The sequence below is a fragment of the Castanea sativa genome, chromosome 4 (genome assembly GCF_040712315.1).
Source record: "Castanea sativa cultivar Marrone di Chiusa Pesio chromosome 4, ASM4071231v1".
NCBI classification, from domain to species: domain Eukaryota; kingdom Viridiplantae; phylum Streptophyta; class Magnoliopsida; order Fagales; family Fagaceae; genus Castanea; species Castanea sativa.
In genome coordinates, this window is record NC_134016.1 from 11,604,356 (window position 1) to 11,624,122 (window position 19,767).

Below are 19,767 nucleotides of genomic sequence, written 5' to 3' on the forward strand. Positions count from 1 at the left end.
TGCGAGTAGACTGGGTCTTTTATTAAGCCAAGAGAAAACAAAGGAGCTAGTGAACAACAAACACTGCAAGGGGAATAATGTCCCCATCATCTACCCAAATCTTAAAATCTAACCTAACCTGAGCTTTCTTAGCGAAAGCTCTGCAACCTTATTACAATTTCTTGACACCTGACAGAATTTATGAAACTGCAACTGCAAAGCGCAAAGCTAAGTGAAGGATGTCGTCCACAATGTGACCATATAGTGCAGGACTTGATAGTCCGCTATTGATGGCCTGGTTGATGATTGTCGAGTCACCTTTGAAGATAACCTCATGAAGACCAAGGTCGACAGCAAAGGATACGGCATGCTGATAGGCAAGGAATGAAAAAAAAAAAATGAATCTCATTATTTCGCTACAAATGGTTTAATAATACAAATTGACAATTTTTCCCAGTGCTTTCTTACAAACCAAACACAATTTCTACTAAATCCATAACTAAAAACAACAAAATCAAAACAAAATCAAGCTGGTACGGGATCGGACCGGAGAGGCGGTTGTTACTGAAAATCAAGATGTTCAGTCTGCGATCTCTGGCGGGATTGGTTCGGAGAGAGCGTTGCTGGAGAGATCTAGTACATATTTGAGAAGGGATTGGACCGGAGATGGGTTTGGAGGCTTTTGCAATACTTCAAAACTTACAATTTGCGATCTTCGGGACCTTGTCCAAAACTGCATCGTCGGCTAAAGGCTGCATCGTCGGCTAAAGGCTGATGAGCCGGTTCTCCTTCTCATTCCAACACGCAACCCCTTGGAGCTTGCAGATTGAAGCGACGGACGAGTTCATGAAGGTCCATGAACTTAGCTTGTTGGCCGGGTCGGAGAGCAAGTTCATCACACCTTGCAAGCACATCACATTGTCTTCAATGGAATTGCTTAGAGAAAAGTAGAAGATTGAAGCTAATGAGAGAATCAGAAAAATCTTCATAGTGTTTTAGAGTCAGCGTTTTGATTTTGATTTTGATGTTTTTGTTTTGATTTTGTTGTGTTTAGTTTGGGTTTTGAATTTTTTTTTATTTTTATTATATATTTTTGAGGTAATAAAAATTATTTTATAAAAGTTAATAGTAGTTTTATACTTTTATTAGTGCTATTTGATGAAATGAGAATGTTGATTAAATTATGATTTAAACTAACAATTGAATTATAGACTAATGTTGTAAGTCCATTTTTAAATAGGGGTAAATTTGTCTATTTAAATTATTTCATCTCATTTCCATCATAATTTTTAAAACATCCAAACAAGAGGAAAGACTAATTACTCCCTTTCTTTTTACTAATTTTAAAAACATCTAAACAAGGTGAAAGATAACCATTCTACTCTACTCTCTTCCCACTACCCTTTTCTCCCCTACTCCCCTCTATTCTCCCTCCTCTCTAAACTTCCAAACAGGCCATAAATTTTCCCAGGAAACAAACAAATTTATTTATTAATCAGTTTGTAATTTTGTTAATTTAAAAAGGGTAAATTAGAAAATTTATTTGGTCAATAATTTATCTACTCTACCCTCCCTCCAAATCTCTTTAATTTGAAGAATTAAAAATGAAGGGTTAGAGGTAATTAAAACCCCTCCAAACTCCTCCCTCATTTCTTAAAAAACTTTCAAACAAGGTAATTGAATTACTCTTCCTTCCTTTACTCTTTTTTTTTTTTTTTTTTTTTTACTTCTAAACAGGTCATTAGGCTCGAGATATTAGTTTAGTAAATAGTTTGAAAACGATGCTGAGTAAATATGTTATTGGAGAATCGGTGATATTTTCCAATTTTTTCCCTCTCCCGGCAAACAAACATAGATTTCTCCTACTCCAGCCATCAAGGAGGAGGCAAGTCAACTAAAACAACAAAAAATATCTACCCATACAGTCTATAATTCACAACTCATTCAGACAAAAATCTCTCTTAACCCCAAACCTTCATACTGATACATATACTTCTACTCTATAGTCTATACCAAATTCATATATGAACTCAGCAAACACACTCATCTATACTCCCTTTCCTCTCTCACGATACCAATGCCACCACCACCACCTCCTCCTCCATCTCTCTTGCTCTTCTTTACCCCCAAAACGCCGCCGTACTTATCGCCGGAACCCCAAACTCTCTTCCCCCTTCACCACCACCACCACCACCACTCCTATCGGCACCACCTCTTCCTCCTCCGACAACTCAACGCTCCAAACCGTGATCGACCTCAACCAAACCACGTCGTTTCTTCACTCTAACTTCCAACGCTTCATTTCCTCTTCCCTCGACGCTTACCACGACTTACGAACCCTAATCACTCTCGACGATAACCGCCGAATCCTCGTCTCTTGTCGCCGCTCGACTGTTGCCTTCGCCGGGAATTTGGTCCTTTGTAGCATCGTTCTCGTTTTCGCTTTTAGGGTTTTGGGGAAATTAGGGTTATGGCTTATTCGGGGCCGGTCCGGGTTCGGGGGTTCCGGGCCGGTCGTGGTGCGGAGGGACCGGAGTCTTGGGGGAAGAGAGGTTGTTGTTGCTGTTGGCGTTGGGAGAAAGGTCAAGGAGAGGGAGAATTTGAAGAGGGATTCTAGGGTTTTCAGCAATCCGTTGTCGCCGGCGGTGACAGCTTCGGCAACCAATGTGGGAGTGTCGGAGAGGGTTTCGGGGACTTGGGTTCGGCCCCGGGAGAAGAAGTTGCCGAAATGGTGGCCAGTTTCTGTGCCGCGGCCGGGGTTGGTGATGAATACGGAGCAGTATCAGAGGGAAGCCAACTGGTTGATTCAAGGTCAGTGCTTTCTGGTGATTTTGGGATTTCTAGTACTATGATTGGCATGAATTTTTACATATGTTAGAATTTTTTAAACTGCTTACTTGATTGTGCTGAATAATGTTGTGCTATAAACATGAATTTTGCCTAGTTATGTGCTGCTAAAAAATAATAAAAAATTCACTTTTTTCTTGTGTTCACTAGTAGATTAGTCTTATTATCCTAATAAACTTCAGATACAATACTATTAGGAGGAATGGTATGGACTACTGTTTGATCTCTAAGAAACAACTAACTCATATTTGAGTGAAGATTGCACCTTGTTGAACTCAATCCAATGGAATTTTTTAAACAAGGACCATGGACACTGTTTATTTATTTTTCTCTTCATGACAAGCATTGGGTTATAAACCAGTTACTTTTTTGAGGCACTGAGGGATTGGGAGTAATGGGCTACCGGGAATGTTAGAGCTAGTAGTGGCTGTGGTCTGTGGAAGTGCAAAGGATTGGGATGTGATGCATCCATGAGTTGTACTGGTTATGTGGTTGGAGATGGTGATAGGATAAGACTATGGCATGATATATGGTGCAGTAATCGTGCTCTATAAGAGCTATATCCTGATTCTTATTGTATTGCAGTCGAAAAAGATGCATCTATATACTCTTCTTTGGAGCATCTGGTTTGAGGAGGGTCTCCATATGGAACATCAGTTTTGTATGTGCGTGCAGTGATTGGGAATTGGAATATGTTAATCTTTTTTCAACACTTCACTCCAAAATCCTGTGGTTGTCGTCATGATCTTTTGAGGTGGACACCTAAAGTTAACAGTGAGTTTGATGTCAAATCCTATTATGAAGTCCTTTGAGGGGCCAGGTATGTAATTTCTTCTTGGAAGAGTATATGATGCACAAAGTTACCAAAGAAAGGTCTTCTTTGGACTACAGTTTTGGACAAGATTCTGATGGGGGAGAATCTGACTGGAAGAGTTATCACACTGGGGGATTGGATTGTATGAATTGATGTAGTAGCAAGACAGTGAACCATTTGATAGTTCCTTTTATGGTTGCTTGTGAGTTGTGGGCCTTCATTTTAGCTATGTTTGGAGTTCAGTGGGTAATGCCAAAGGTCACTGTTTTATGACTATTTTTCTACATAAAAGTAGGTTGATATCTGAAATTGAAAAGGACATGTCTCATGTGTATTTAGAAGAGGTCGTTGTCTGGAACAATTTAAAAATGTTTGGCTGCCAAGCACAGATGTTTCATTTCAAGTCTTTTGAGCAGTCACTTATGCAAAAAATGTTGAATGGTGGAACAGTATCCAAACTTTCATTCTTAGGACTCCACTTAAGTGGGAGCAGCACTGGGTAATGATCCTTAGTGACCATTGTGGTTGTCCCCTTTCTTGACGAAGTTCCAATGTGGCATTCCTGCTTTGTTGAGGGCTTAGCACCAGTTGCTTGCAGAGTGATTCTTATTTGACTAGGTTGGGAAGGGAAAGGGGTAGTTGGTGTTTAAGAAGGGGCCAGGGTCAGCTTTTCACTTTCCTTTCTTCAGTTGAAGTCTTGAAGAATGAACATGATTTACATTTTTGCCTTCAAAGAGCCTTATTCAATAGGAAAAGCCCTAAATGAGTCAGGCCAAATTAAGGCCTCAAACTTATGCTAATTTCTTTTCCTAACTTGCCGATGTGTTTTGTCGTTCTGATTGTTTTTTGATATAACTCTTGCGGTTTTATGTCTATCAGTATATAAATAAATTCACAAGCTTGGTCTTAGTGCTAGAATTTTGCCTTTGTTGTAGGTAAACAAATGCATTTCTCAAGTTTTCATGTTGTTATGGTCATTCTATACTTCTTCAAGTTGCAACTCATCCACTTGATTTCCAGTGATCACGGACAATAGAATCAACGGGAGGGACATAAGGGAGGATGATATAATTCAAGTCAGTACTTCTTTTATGTGATATCTTTGATTGTCAAATATATGCATATATAATTTCACTCAGTTTTTCCATTGAAAAAAATCTTTTAGAGGCATACATTTTTATCCATTTTTACCAGCGAATTTGTTTCAAGTTTATAAAAAAAAAAAATTTATTTGGATAATCTGTTTGGTTTGTCCAGTAAGACACACACGTGAGATAAAGATGTATGGATAGTGAATACCTAAATAAATAATTTCAATTACATGTCTGAGTATTGATAAATGGATGCCATTTTTAACTTATCAAAAAAATAATTGGATGGTTATGTTTATGCACTAGCATGCCTGTGTATGCGTATGATACGGGAAGTGCAGAGATGTATTTATTGAAATTTAGTTTTATTTAATTTTGGAGAGTCAATTGTATTTTATTTTAGGTCGTGATAGTTAATTGGTTATTTTATTAAGTTTCTGGAGTAAAGGTTATTCAAAAAAAAAAAAAAAATTGGGATTTCCAAATTCAGATAGTATTAGGGTTAAGTCTTAGTCTATATAAGCATAACATTGTACTCTAAGTTATAGTTTGATGATTAATAAAATGTCTCTTGGAATTTTCTAATGGTCTACTGTTGAACCTTAGATGCTAAATTCTAGAGGTTTATTCTCTCCTGCTTGGTGCTGATTCCAAGCAAGCCTAGGTGCTGACTTCTAGGTTGCCTATTTATTTTTCTGTTTTTTAAATTTTATTCTGTTATTGTTTTGATTTTGTCCCATGTCAAATTTAGTATCTGAGCAAATATCTGATTAATTAGTTTCAAGCACTGTCGTGCATCGCCCAACAAAAAAAAAAAAAAAAAAAAATTGAAGCCCAGCCATGCTGGTGACCCCACACAATTTCCTAAGTACCCATCGCTGTTGCCATCGATGACTTGAGAGCCCCATTTGATCACTCCTTGTGTCAATGGACAAGCCTCATCTTCGTCCCTCATCCTCAATTTGGTCTTCGCCCTTAAAATGGCACCGTGTTGAGTTGGGTGGCCCCGATCATGTTACTGCTCTGATTGCCTTGTCACTAAAGTTTTACTGAAAGCATCTCATCCCTGACTTGCCCTTCGTTCTCAATTGTAAAGTAACAAAGAAGCATAGGATTGTTAGCCAGACCTTACAACTGCATTGTGCCACCACCAAAGCACCAAACTCTGCTGCCCAGACTACACCTAATCCATTGCATGATATCACCAGACTTTTTAGCTCTCGTTCATTGTTCAGTGAGCCCTCACTTTCCTAGCAGCAACCCCATTCCCTCAACTGCTGCCGTTGTCAAGTAGCCACTCAGTGGTCAATGATTCTCACAGATTATTAACCTATCAGATACTCTTGAATGGAAACCCAATCAAACTCTACCCAAATCCAACTTATTAAACACAAACTTATACTTGACCCAGTCAAAAGAAAAAGACAGGAATTAATGGGTTTAGATGCTAAGGAAGAACTTTTGGGCCACTCTAATGAGGAAAATTCCCGCCGAACTCAAGTTAAAGATGAGATTGCAGCTTTAGCCGCTTTAGAAGAGACTTTTTGGAGACAAAAGTCTCGTGCTCTGTATGTGAAGGAGGGAGATAACAACACTCGGTTCTTTCATAGACTAGCGAACTCTCATAGAAGAGCTAATCACATTAGAAGACTTGAGGTAGGTGGTGTCTTATATGAGGATGGACCTACTGTACAATCTCAGGTGGTTCAGTTCTATCAAAATCTCTACACAGAGACAGATATGTGGCGTCCAACTGTGGATGGACTGGATTTTGCTTGTATTGGAGAGGATGAAAGGTTGGCCTTGGAGAGGGAGTTCTCTAAAGAAGAGGTGACCCAAGTTTTGATGGAGATGGAGGGGGATAAAGCACCTGGTCCAGGTGGCTTCACCATGGCTTTTTTTCAAAATTGTTGGAGTGTGGTGGAGGTGGATGTCATGGCTGTCTTCGAGCACTTCCACCGGTATTCAGTGTTTGAAAGGTCTTTAAATGCCTCGTTTCTCACTCTAATTCCCAAGATAAATAATGCTATTGATGTTAAGGATTTTCAGCCTATTAGTTTGGTAGGAAGTGTGTAAGCTGTTGTTTAAGGTGTTGGCAAATAGATTGAGGGTAGTGCTAGATAGTCTCATCTCTGAGTCTCAAAATGTTTTTGTTGGTGGGAGACAAATTTTGGATTCAGTGCTTATTGCTAATGAGTGCCTAGATAGCAGATTGGAGAGTCATGTTCCCGAGGTGGTTTGCAAATTGGACATTGAGAAAGCCTATGACCATGTGAATTGTGATGCATTGTAATATCTATTGGATAGGATGGGTTTTGGGGTGAGATGGAGGGGGTGGATCAAGGCTTGTATAACTTCTGTTCGCTTCTCTATTATTGTGAATGGATCTCCAGTGGCTTTTTTGGAAGCTCTCGTGGGTTGAGACAAGGTGATCTGTGGTCCCCTCTTCTTTTCCTTCTTATTATGGAAGTCCTAAGTAGAATGCTGAAGAAAACTGAGGATTGTGGTCTGTTTTGTGGTTTTCTTGTGGGGCCTACTAACTCTATAGGGGTACGTATTTCACACTTGCTATTTGCGGATGATACCATTTTGTTTTGTGATGTGTCAAGAGACCAGTTGTTGTCTATTAGGTTGGCATGGACTTGCTTCCAAGCTTTTACTGGGTTGAAAGTTAATGCGGGGAAGAGTGAGATCGTTACGGTAGGGGAGGTTGGAAATATTGAGGCGTTGGCTACCATTCTTGGATGTAGGGTGGGTAGTCTGCCTATGAAATACCTGGGTATGCCGTTGGGCACCCCCTACAAAACAGCTTTTGTGTGGAATCCTATTTTGGAGAGGATGGAGAAGAAACTCTTAGGTTGGAAGCGTCTTTATTTATCAAAGGGGGGTAGACTTACCCTGGTGAAGAGTACTCTTTCTAGCCTTCCTACGTACTATCTATCATTATTTGTCATTCTTGTTGCTGTGGCTGATAGATTGGAGCGTATTCAGAGGAAGTTTTTATGGGGATTTTCAGAGGAATGTTTCAAATATCCATTGGTGGCTTGGGAGAAGATGTGTTTACCCATAGATTTGGGTGGTTTGGGGATTAGGAAGTTAGTGCATTTTAATAAAGCCTTGTTAGGGTAATAGTTATGGAGGTTTGGGCGAGAAGGCACTCACCTTTGGAGGAGGGTTATTGCATCTAAATATGGTGAGGGTCAAGGGGGGTGGACTACTAAACTATGTAGAAGGGCCCACGGATGTGGTCCGTGGCGTGGTATTCATGATGGGTGGGAGAGTTTCTCCAACCATGTGGCCTTAGTGGTGGGGGATGGCGCTCGTTCTCTTTTGGCATGATAAGTGGGTTGGAGATAACTCACTTAAAAGACTTTATCCTCAGTTATATGTGTGTTCTAATGACAAGGAAGCTTGCATTTTTGATGTTTTATGCTATCAGGAGGGTGGTAACGATAGAATATGGAATTTGAGATTTCATAGGGATTTTCATGAAAGGAAATTAGGGGCTGCCTTCTCTTTCCTTGAGTTCATTCAATCCGGGATCCCTAGGGGTGGCGGGAGTGACACTTCTCATTGGTGCCTCAAAGGGAATGGCAAGTTTGATACCCGGTCCTATTACAATATCATTAGGGGTGCAGCTGCCTTCAACTTTCCGTGGAAGGGTGTTTGGAAAGCTAAGATCCCTTGGAGGGTGGCATTTTTTGTGTGGACAGCGGTTCATGGGCAGATCCTTATATTGGATAATCTTAAGTGTAGGGGGCGCATTTTGGCGAATAGGTGTTATATGTGCCATCGAAATGAGAAAACTGTGGATCATCTTCTCCTCCATTGTCCAGTAGCTCATTCTCTGTGGGTTTATATGTTTCAGATCTTTGGGACTCATTGGGTCATGTCAGGCAATGTGGAAAGCTTGGTGTATTGTTGGAGTTTTTGGCTGGGAAAATTTAATTCAGACATTTGAAATATGGTTTCTGGTTATTTGATGTGGATTGTCTGGAAGGAAAGAAATCGGCGCTCTTTTGAGGATACCAAGAATTCCTTGGTTCAATTACAAGCTCTATGCCAGAAGACTTTATTTGATTGGTCTAGGCGTTGGGGCTTCTCGGATTGCTCCACTATTGTCGAGTTTATTTCTTCTCTTAGTATTGCACTTTAAGTTTTTCCTTGTTCTTTGTTGATACTTGTTTGTTTGTTGCTTTTCCTTGTGTTCACCATCATGAACACCTTGTAGTGGCTCTCAAAAAAAAAAAAAAGAAAAAGAAAAAGAAAAAGAAAAAGACAGCCTAGACATCCCAAACTCAATCTGATCCATTACCTAAAAAATAAACCAGGCCCACTCACATCAGCGCCTAATCCACAGTTAAATTCCTTATCTTCAATATGTGCACTTGCCGAATACTCATCAAGGCCCACACAATGACCAGTCCATAATACATAAATCAACAGCCCAGGTCAACAGTCCTGGTTCTTGTTACAATTTTTTGTTTGGAACTTTATTTTTGTTGAATTATGGTTATATTAGAGGCATGTACTTTTAATGGTCATCAATACTCTTGGCTGTTTTTGATTACTACAATTTTATTGACTAAAAAGAAGTCACCTCCAAGTACATCGGTTGGGTATTAAAGTTGCATCACAACTCATTTAAAAATAAAAAAATAAAGAAATCCAGTAAATTAGAGAAAGAATGGCCGATTAAGGCAGCTATCCATTCATATAAAATGCATAAATTTTTTTTTCCAGAACTGCCATAGGTTGTTCAAGACCTTTAAATGTTTGGTTTTTCCATTCCTTCGAAATAATCCACATGATGCACAAAAGGATTGCATTTCAAGTGTCAACATTATGGTGCCTAGAAAATTGCCCCTTCCAACAGGCCATCAGATCAACTACCCTTTTATGCATAACCCACTGAACCGCACCCCAAATAAGCACAACAATTTTTATTGGCATCCAACAATCTTTTCCTTTTCATTTGTTCTAATTTATGTGGGTCTATAAGATTAAGGATTTCTGCCTGATATGTTGAAGAGTCTGATATGTTACTTACTGCTGAGAAGGAAGACTTCCCACTTCTTAATGGGGATAAAAGTTAAATTAGGGAGTGTTGTACAAAGTGAGTTTGAATCATCTGCTATTGGTCAAGCATCTATGGTGCATGAAGTGACAAAGTTTGATGAAGTGGAAATAGTTGATACCATCGTACTTTATGAGGGTCAAGAGAAGGTTGTATCTTTTGCAAAGCTGATGCCGCACATTGATTTTGTAATTTTTGACGAATTTAGTGATGTGGCAGAATGCAAGTTTTCTTTGTGAATATTAGGTATTCTTAATAAAACTAATGTGCATATACAAGATAATGAATAAATATATATATTTTTGACAAGTGATAATTAATGAATATATTGGATGTGCTTTATATCTCTGATTTCAACCTTTCATATCTATTATCTAAGTTCATGATTTAATTTTTTATATAAATAATAAGTTTTATTGAATCGGAAACATCAGGTACACAGGAAGTGTACTAGATGAATCACTACATTAAGATCTAAGAGTACAATGATCCATAAAATCTAAGAAATTAGAGAAAAGATATGTCCCTGAAGCCAGCAGCCACTCAAATAGAGTTCTAAAAAATTGTTTCTTCAAGTCTAAAATAGTCCCTTCACACCCCTCAAAGGTTCTTGCATTTCTTTCATGCCATAGACACCACCACATCAAACAGTGTGCTTCTCTTGATTTTATTTTGCAGAATTTGAAAAGAATTGCATAATAAAATTCACTTCATTAATGAGGTAACTTTTTTGCTACTATTGTGTAACATGTAATTACAATTTTTTGCTTTTAGTAACTGATATTTCCATAATGCATTGGACTCTTCTTTGCCTGTATGGGTGAGCAGTTACGTCAAATATGCAGGACATCTGGAGTACGGGTCTCCTTTGACACAACAAATACACGTGATTCCTTCTATCGTGCTTCTGTTGACTTTGTTTTAAATGTTTGCAGCAGGTGTGTTTTTAGACCTGCATAAATGAAACAATTTAAATATATGTTACTTCCAGTATTTATCTGCACATGTTTTCTCCTGGTGTTGTAACTTGTTCAGGAATACTGCAGGGCCCCGAGTCATTGTACTTCTGTTGAGGTTGATGGTGAAGATGCTAGGCAATTTGTTGCTGGGCTTGCTGAAAACATTGGACTTGAAAACTTTCGTGCTGCAATAATTGTGTCAGCAGCTGTTGCCGCACGTACTCGTTCGCGGTTTTTACAGGCGTGGGTAATTTTTTCAGCTCTTCTTATGATTCAATTTTATATATGGTCATAGAATAAGAGCTGGTGGGGAAGTGGAGAAATGTATTGAAGGTATTATGTAACTAGCATATCTATAAAGTTTTAGTGAAATATCTATAAGATCATTTCATGGCCTGTTATGATCTATGGTAATGACAACAATACATTAGTTCCATTTTTGGGTTGGCTGTGGATCCTCACTAGACTTTTTTTTACTACTATTATTTATTGGGGTCTTCTTCTACCCTTTTTTGCTCTCTTAACTTGAATCAATTCACTCTTTTTTAAAAAGTTACATTCATTTAAACTAAGCTGGGATGAGAATGTTGACATGGTTGTTTAAGAGTAATAGGAAAAATATGATAATGAATTCAGTCATATGGACAAAGGAACAGATGTCATATTGATGGTTTGTTCATGTGTGAGGAGATTGATTAATGCATATGAGAAAGAGTAATTTAATATAAGTTGACAGAGAGAAAAGAGGTAGAGAGGCAAATCATGTGGTTGATCTCTATTAGTTGATAGGCTGAATGATGGGAAAGAAGCACATGTGGTTGACTTCAATTGGTTTATGAGGACCATTGAATTAGTCCCAAATTGGGATCAAGTCTTGTTGCTTTGTGTTTTGAACTGAGAACCTGTTTTCTCTTTGTTGTTACCACAACTGTAATAAGTCTTTGAGGGATTGATTGATTTGGAGGGAAAGAAATGGTATACTTTATCTATATTTTATTTGAATTTTTCTATATGCTTGCAATGGCTTATTAAAATCTTCCCATATAGCGATCATATTATTTCTAAAAGCTTGGGTGCAAAAGACAGATTTTAAAATTATGTGACTGAAGCACAGTGATTAATATTACATCATTTAAGAATTATTGTTGCAATTATTCATTGGAAACCTAAATTTCAATACTCCCTGTCAATCTTAAAAGTATTTGTGGTAGCCTCACTATAATTCCTACATTTTTTAACCTCAACATTCTTGTCCTTTAGTGCAGTTCCTATGTAAAGAATTGTGCTTTCCTTTTGTCTTTATTATAATAAATAATAACTAATAAAAACAATTATAGTCCTTTTATTACATAGTTAAATTAATGTTTTATTTGATATCCATTTCACTGCAGGCTTTGGAAATTCAAAGTAAACATGCTGAAGCAAAATTAGAACTGTCAAAGATATGCCTTATGCTGCGGATATTTCCTCCCGAGGAGTCCTCTGTATGTGATTTGGTTTTCCTATATTTACTTTATGAATTTTAGAAATTTCAGTCTATGATTGTTTCTTTTTGAAATATTTTTGTGGAATTTATCATGGTGATATATTGAAAAGGATTCTTCTTCTTGCATTTTCTGAGTTGAAAGTATCTCTGACTTCATATGTAGTTAGGAACACAAACACACTCAATTTCTGCTCAGTTTCCAGTTATATATAAGTTCACTTGTGGCTGTGTTTACCTGGCCTTTGTGGTAGCAGTCTCTATAATAGTTCTTTGGCAGGTCTTCTATGGACATGATTAGATCATATTAACTAGTTGGTACAAGTTGCAATATCTTGTACTTGCTTGTGTCCACAGTTTGGTAACTTGACATGGTTCTAAGCAAGCCCATTCTTAAGCTTTCCCAGAGTTGAAGTTGTAGTAGCAACTTTGATTTTTTGGTCTTTAATTGGTTGAACCTGAAGGTTCTTATTATATTGTAGACGCTTAGTGAGCATAGGTGTAGAAATATTGGTTGTAAGGACAACTTGTTGAATGGTCTATTTAGTCTGTCGTTAATGGTCTGTATGGTGGTCCTTGAGATTGCTGTGCCATACTGTTGGCTAATCAAATATGGAGCAGTGAGCACCATGGCTGCACTTTTAAAAGGCTGATTTTTTTTTTCCTTTTTTGGTATGTTTGTGTGTCTTTTCTTAGCCATTTTCTTTATATGGACTCTGGGCCATTTGTCTAAAATCAAGTTTGTGTGCTTTTGAATGGGAGTTATATAGTTTAATGACTTATGACCAATCCATATATAATAGTGCAGTCTAGATAAAAAATTTCATGGTTGTTTTCTTTTTTGGTACGTTTGTGTGTGTTTTCTTAATCATTTTCTTTATATGGACTCTGGGCCATTTGTCTAAAATCAAATTTGTGTGCTTTTGAATGGGAGTTATATAGTTTAATGACTTATGACCAATCCATATATAATAATGAAGTCTAGATAAAAAATTTGATGGTCGTCTTGGTATAACTGCATTAGGATTCACTTAATTTGTGCATGCAGTGATTTTGTGAGGAATCACCTCTATGTTTCTGTGTCATTCACTTTGAATGTATTTCTGCAGCCTGAGATGGAGATGGTGGCTCGAGGCTTGGAGAAACATTTGACGGTGGAAGAGAGGTTATTTCTGTTGAATATGCTTGTTGGGGTTTGTGGTGAAGAGAGTCGTATAAGTGCAACAGAAGCTCTTGGTTTGGTACATCCTTTTATTCCTCTCTCAACAAATAGCAAATTCTAAATTTTGGGGAACATGTATTTTATTGGTGTAACTTAAATTATTTTGACAAAAAAATACAATGTCTTGTGTTAGAAATAGAGGCAGGAGTAACACAAATAACACAAAACCAATGAAGTTGATGGAGAAAAGGGGGCTGGGGAGGGAGGGAGGGGGGGTGGGGCGGGGGCAAGAGAGAGAGAGAGAGACAATCTACTTTCCATTCAGAAATGCCACACTTTTGGGGCTCTAGTGGCAGAAATGAGAATGGAACTCATCTTCAAAACTTGTTTCAAATACCAATCCAAATTCCATGAATGCACAAAATGGGCGGGGGGAAGAGAGAGAGAGAGACAATCTACTTTCCATTCAGAAATGCCACACTTTTGGGGCTCTAGTGGCAGAAATGAGAATGGAACTCATCTTCAAAACTTGTTTCAAATACCAAACCAAATTCCATGAATGCACAAAATGCATTTTAATGTATCCTACGAGTGGGTCTCTTTTAGGAGATCAGGGTAAGTGTTTTTGAGAATAACAGACTAATATCTTCAGCAGTGTTGTCATCACCTTTCGCCAGTTTGGAAAGCCAGCAGTTCTACAAGCAGCTTCTTAGAGTCTCTATATGCAGCTTCTTGTTGTTGTTGTGGGTGCGTGTTTATTTTTCTGAACCTTTTCACCTTCACCTTTGTAGGTGCCCTCTCAAGAAGGTATTGGCAATGGACAGGAATGCAAGTATACATGAAAGTATGTAGCAACACATTGAATTGTAAATTCTTTTGAATAAATTCTTTCATGGGTATATAAATGTATATCTGCTCAGTTCATGTCTCATTGTTTTCTGCAATATATGTATGTATGTATGTATATATGTATATATGTATGTATTTTTTTTTTCTGCATTTTTCTTTTTTGGATGGGGTTGGGGAGGATAGGTGATCAGTTATCTTATTCTAATGCCATTTGTGACTGTAGTTTACAATATAAACTCATTATAGTTCTTTTTCCTCGTTTTTAATTAGCTAGAGGATAATCTTCCTCGTAACAACTATTATGGCTACACTAGTTGTTTTAAATAAGCAAAAATATTCTGCCCATCAGGTTTTCCATTCAAGTGAGTTATCATACGTATACCATACATACAAAGTTTTGCAGAATTTATTTCTGTTAGGAAAATTGATTGAAATACCAACACCTGAGCTTATCCTTAATGCCATCAATAAATGTGGATGAAAGCTGGTATTAAATGGCCATCAAACCTATGGTAGAAATGAACTATTCATCAAAAAAAAAAAAAAACTAATAACCTCTCTAATGTTGCAGGTGGTATCTTGTACCCTTTTCGCAACAGATGTCTCACGTGTGGTTTATAGGCATGTGGCATCTGCTTGCAACTGATACATGCGTAAGATAAGTTCTCCCAACCGTAGAGTCAATATTACTTGTATCCCTTATAGTTTTGATCCCACCAATTAAGAATCTTTTAACTTGATATATTTTAATAAGCCCCTCTATACTTATCCAATTAAAAAGTTGGACAGTTCTTTTATTTATTTATTTATTATTATTTTTTATTTTCAATAATTCGATAGTTGGGGTTAGGGGGAATTTGTCCTTTGGATGTTTTTGTTGAAAACACTAAAAGAGATACCAACTAATTGATCTATAGCGCATTTGACTGGACCGTTCATACTTGGTTAAAAAATTTATGTACTTCCCAAATTAGATGTCAATTTATATTTTAAGTGCTTTTGGATATAATATTTTGTTAAAAGCTAGTTAAAATATGGTTGTAAGATTTAAAAAGTTGCATATAGTCAAATAAACCAAAAAAATAAAAAGCTAAAAAGCTAAGTTGTGAGAATGCATTTTTTTTTTTTTCCAATCCAGACATAGTTTTGAGTTAGTGTGCATATGGGTCTCTCATAGCTTTAGTTGCTTATTTGCTAAGTATGATGCCAGGAAAGAGTTTTTTTTATTTATTTTATTTTTTATATAACTTTAATGCTAAATGTGTGACAAAAAGTGAAAAGTTAGTTTATTTTCTAAAAAAAAGCTAATTTTGTTAAATATTGTAATAAAACAAAGAGACAAAGATCAAAAAGTTAAAAAGATTTTTTTTTTTTCAAACAAACAGTATTTAGTCTCTGCACTTTTTTTTTTTTTTTTTTTGAATCAGCAAAAATCATGTTTCAAAGGCAATATCTAGTGTCAATTTGAAATATTGTCTCAGAGAAATAATCGAGGTCTAAAGACCCTAGAAAGCTTGATCTTGCCAAGAACTCTATGCTCCATCTACAATTATGAACCCAATATGCATCCTTACGCAAGGTGTGTGGCATCATGCCTTGAACTAGGGTGGTCGATACCGTACTGGTACCGGTACACTTCTATTTTGTACCGGAAAAAATACCGGCCGTATCGGCCACATACCGGCCAGTACAAAAAAAAACTTTTTTTTATTTATTTTAGTTTTGTAATTTTTGAATTTTCGTAAGGGCATAATGGTAATTTATTTATATTAACTTATTAGTATTATTTGTTTTCTTAGTATGCAATGAACAACTAAGCTTTTTATTTTTTATATTGTGTTTTTTTTTTCTTTTAATTGATACTAAAGTCTAAAACTATGAATAATTTGTTCTGAATTGAGGTACTTGTTTTATGATAAACTTTTGTATTTACTATAATATAAGTGAAATATTATATGCTTATAAACATGGTTCTAGAGATTTTGGTGTGTGTATATATAAAATAACGGTAAACTCGAAATGGTACACCGGTATCCGAAATATATTGTACCAGTGGTCAAATCGGTACAGCTTCCGGTACGGTATTGATTTCCTTGCTTTGAACACCCCCATTGATTATATTGATACGTTTGAAAGGGGTTTGCCATTTTATTATTTATATCGGTCTGAACTTTCATGCGAGGTTTACCATTTTATTATTTATATCGGTTTGAGCATTCGTAACAATCGCAAACTACTCATTAGATAATAAATCATTCAACTTGAGAAATAGTGGCTTTTGAAGAAATGAAGTCGTCACCTTTGCATTTATTGTTCTCATTTATTAACAGCATCTCATTGATATCTATTTTGGTTCTGCTATTTAATTCGATCATTTATACAATTTAATGAATATAATCCACTTATTTTTTTCATTAATTGAAAAGGAAAATAAAATATATATATATTTTAATTTAAATTTCTCATACTTATCTTTATATTTATTTATTTTACATTTGATCATATTGTTTGATGAGAGATCATTTGTTCAACAAGTGATCCAATAATCTGACTCCTTAACTGGATTAATAAATAGCTTTTCAAAATTATTTTTAAAAGAACCAAAAAAACAATGAGGGGTATAATTTTAAAATTAATTAATGTAAAAATAAATATAAAAATTTTAAAATTAGTAAATTATCAATATTTTTTAGAATTTCAAAACTTTTTTTTTTTATATATTTATTTGTCCTTACTATTCCATCAATGACAACTAATTCAATTAGTGACTTAATACCTGACTCATATTATCAAAAAAAAAAAAAACCTGACTCATATCCTAAATTAAAAATTGTTTTTAAACCAAAAAAAAGGGATTCATGATTTTATGATTAATTAATTAATGTAAAAAATAAATATAAAATTTTAAAACTATCTACATTTATATTTATGAAATTATAAGATTTTTTTTTCTTTCCTTTTAAGACTTTTTATCCTGGGACGGACTTTGGTTAGTTTTAGGCTTTTAGCGTGTAGAAAAAGCGACGCAAATTTCCGAAACTAATTCTTATTTAAAATTTAAAATAAAAAATAAAAGTTTTCGAAACAGAGTACTTCGAGTTTGAAATTATCCGACCGTTAACTGCAGCCCTTAAACCGACTTATATATATAGTCAGCGTTGAGAATAAGCATCAAGTTACTCTCTCTGTCTGGCTCAGTATGATCTGAAACAAGAAAATACTTCTATTTCTCCTCAAACCCACTTCTTCAAACCTATTTTTTTTCTCTACCATTATTCCCCACTATCAGCAAAGTTACCACTTTGTACAACCCATTTCTTGTTTCTCTTCGAACCCCACTGCTTGATACAACCAATTGTTCCACAATCAATAGAAATTCAAAATCTTTTGGTTGTCTCGTTGGAGGGATGAAGCGAACCAGAGAGGACTACACTGGCGAGGTTTCTCTGGGTTACGGAGCACCGTCTTGGTGCAGAGGTCAATTGCTTGGCCGTGGAGGATTTGGGTCTGTTTTTGTTGCGAAATTGAAGAAACCCTGTTTTGGATTTCCTCCAACCGTTGCTGTGAAATCAGAACACGCTGCTTCTGGGTCATCTTCACTCTTGAATGAAGAACGGTTTCTTCGGGCTTTAAAAGGGTGTCCTAATGTGGTTCAAAGCTTTGGATCAGACATCACAACCACCAACTCTGGTGACATCATCTACAACGTTTTTCTTGAGCTAGCTTCAGGAAACTTGGCAGATTTCATCAAGTCTGGTTCTGGTACTGGGATGCCTGAGTTTCTAGTCAGGAATTATACTCGTTCTATTTTGATTGGATTGAAGCAAGTTCATGACCGTGGATTTGTACATTGTGATATCAAGCCTCACAATGTCCTCTTAGTACCTAATGCAGATGGTTATGTTGCTAAAATTGCGGACTTTGGGTTGGCAAAGAGGCGCCATGCGAGAGATACTGGTGGTATCAGAGGCACAAATTTGTTCTTTTCTCCTGAGATGGTGACGTATGGAATTCAGGAAGCGCCTTCAGATATTTGGGCGCTTGGGTGTAGTGTGCTGATGATGTTTACAGGAAAACCACCGTGGGCTGCTACACCTAAATCTGAACTTATGTCTCGGATAGCTACTGATTCACCGATGATTCCACCCCATATCTCAAAAGCAGCCCAAAACTTCTTGAGTTGCTGCTTTGTGAGGCATCCTGCGAAGAGGTTGACGGCTACAGAGCTATTGAGTCACATCTTTTTACTAGAATCAGATGAGGGTGAAGAAGTATACATTCAAGAAAAGGCCAAAGTTTCAGATGAGAAGAGTCTGGGAGTAAAACCTCAATCACATTGGTGTCCTTCAGCTTTGCCGAGTTTTATACCACTTCCTTCTCCATCATCTGAAGAGGAAGAAGAGGACATCCCTGCTGCAGCGAAGCGAACATGTTACAGACAGATCCATCCTTTGGCAATCATGGGCTGCCAACCTCCTGTCACTTTTACTGTTTGTGCCAATTGAGACATAGCAAACATTTTGTTTGCATTTGTAAATCATTTTTTCATTGTAATTGATTATTTTTTTCTTTTTTTTTGGGTTTCAGAAGTTGTATACTACTGATTTAGTAAATATAAAGAATTTTGCATTTTTGGTTCTTCGATGCTTACTGTTTTAGTGTTTTTATTTTTATTTTCATTGTTCATTTAGATACTAATAGTGGTAGTTTCCTTAGCCCTAAAGCAGGTTGGCTGGGAGATGCAGCCTAAAGATATTAGTAATCTATTTCAATTGTAGCCTTGTTTAACTTGTGTTCTGTTTCCACTTCAATTATAGTAATCCTCTTTCCATCTGTATTTTACTGTGGTATCAAAGATATTAGTAAATGAAGGGAAGAAAAAAAAGATAAATTGATGGTGTAACAAAAAATAGAATGTAAGTGTTAAGAAAGATATGGGGTTTTCACTATGCATGCTAATGGTAATTCAGTTTGATGATGTGCTTCTTGTTGGTAATACAGTTTAAACATATTCTAATTTGGGTTGATGGATTGATAGGTATGTGGAGGAGTGGTAGAAGATAGTGTGGAGGATAGGGCAGTGGATTGACTTCAAGGATGAGTACCCATGGACATGAGCCTCATGGAGAGTGTGTGGTGGGTCTTTTCCAAGCCTTTGAGAAGGGTCTTGTTTATAAGGGTTTCAAGGTCTGTATTTTTGTGAATCGGTTAATGAAACTTGTTTGTTATTATTATCAGTTCTTTTTTCAGTGAATTGGGTAGTGAAGTGGTTAAGCATATGCTTCTTGATATTTTAATTTTAGAATTGACTTCCTATTGAATTGATGCGTGTCCTTCGTTGGTTAATGAATCATTTTAAGATTTTGAATTTGAATTTTATTGAGTTCCTTTCAATGTGATATGATGGTTTCACTCTGTTGCTGATGGTGCATTTTAATGGCTGCTGGAAAGTTTTAGTATAAGGAAGAAGTCAAAAGTTTTCTGGTTTTCATGTTTTTGTCATTTT

The 19,767-nt window shown here is 36.5% G+C and overlaps 2 protein-coding genes across 4 annotated transcripts; both read left to right on the top strand.

The window, feature by feature from the left end:
* Positions 1 to 1,804: 1,804 nt before the first annotated feature.
* On the top strand, positions 1,805 to 19,318 carry LOC142631800 (uncharacterized). 3 transcript variants are annotated; one of them, XM_075806123.1, is made up of 8 exons: positions 1,805 to 2,790; positions 4,661 to 4,716; positions 10,637 to 10,746; positions 10,855 to 11,014; positions 12,159 to 12,251; positions 13,360 to 13,491; positions 14,204 to 14,256; positions 19,300 to 19,318. In XM_075806123.1, exons 1-7 carry the CDS (start codon positions 2,004 to 2,006, stop codon positions 14,252 to 14,254), a joined length of 1,389 nt encoding a protein of 462 aa, XP_075662238.1. In that variant the 5' UTR covers positions 1,805 to 2,003; the 3' UTR covers positions 14,255 to 14,256; positions 19,300 to 19,318. The 3 variants fall into 3 exon arrangements, with proteins under 3 accessions (XP_075662238.1, XP_075662237.1, XP_075662236.1); XM_075806122.1 differs by lacking the exon at positions 19,300 to 19,318 and adding an exon at positions 14,833 to 15,246; XM_075806121.1 differs by lacking the exon at positions 19,300 to 19,318 and having other exon boundaries at positions 14,204 to 14,341.
* On the top strand, positions 17,120 to 18,834 carry LOC142632085 (mitogen-activated protein kinase kinase kinase 20-like). Its single transcript, XM_075806504.1, has one exon. It carries the CDS (start codon positions 17,669 to 17,671, stop codon positions 18,764 to 18,766), a length of 1,098 nt encoding a protein of 365 aa, XP_075662619.1. The 5' UTR covers positions 17,120 to 17,668; the 3' UTR covers positions 18,767 to 18,834.
* Positions 19,319 to 19,767: the final 449 nt, after the last annotated feature.

Bases quoted from the DNA above. Each gene is read 5' to 3' on its own strand.
- LOC142631800 (XM_075806123.1), top strand. From the start codon at position 2,004: ATGAACTCAGCAAACACACTCATCTATACTCCCTTTCCTCTCTCACGA. The intron at 2,791-4,660 runs GTCAGTGCTTTC...CTTGATTTCCAG, and splicing joins AGCCAACTGGTTGATTCAAG to TGATCACGGACAATAGAATC. The intron at 10,747-10,854 runs GTGTGTTTTTAG...GGAATACTGCAG, and splicing joins GTTTTAAATGTTTGCAGCAG to GGCCCCGAGTCATTGTACTT.
- LOC142632085 (XM_075806504.1), top strand. From the start codon at position 17,669: ATGAAGCGAACCAGAGAGGACTACACTGGCGAGGTTTCTCTGGGTTAC.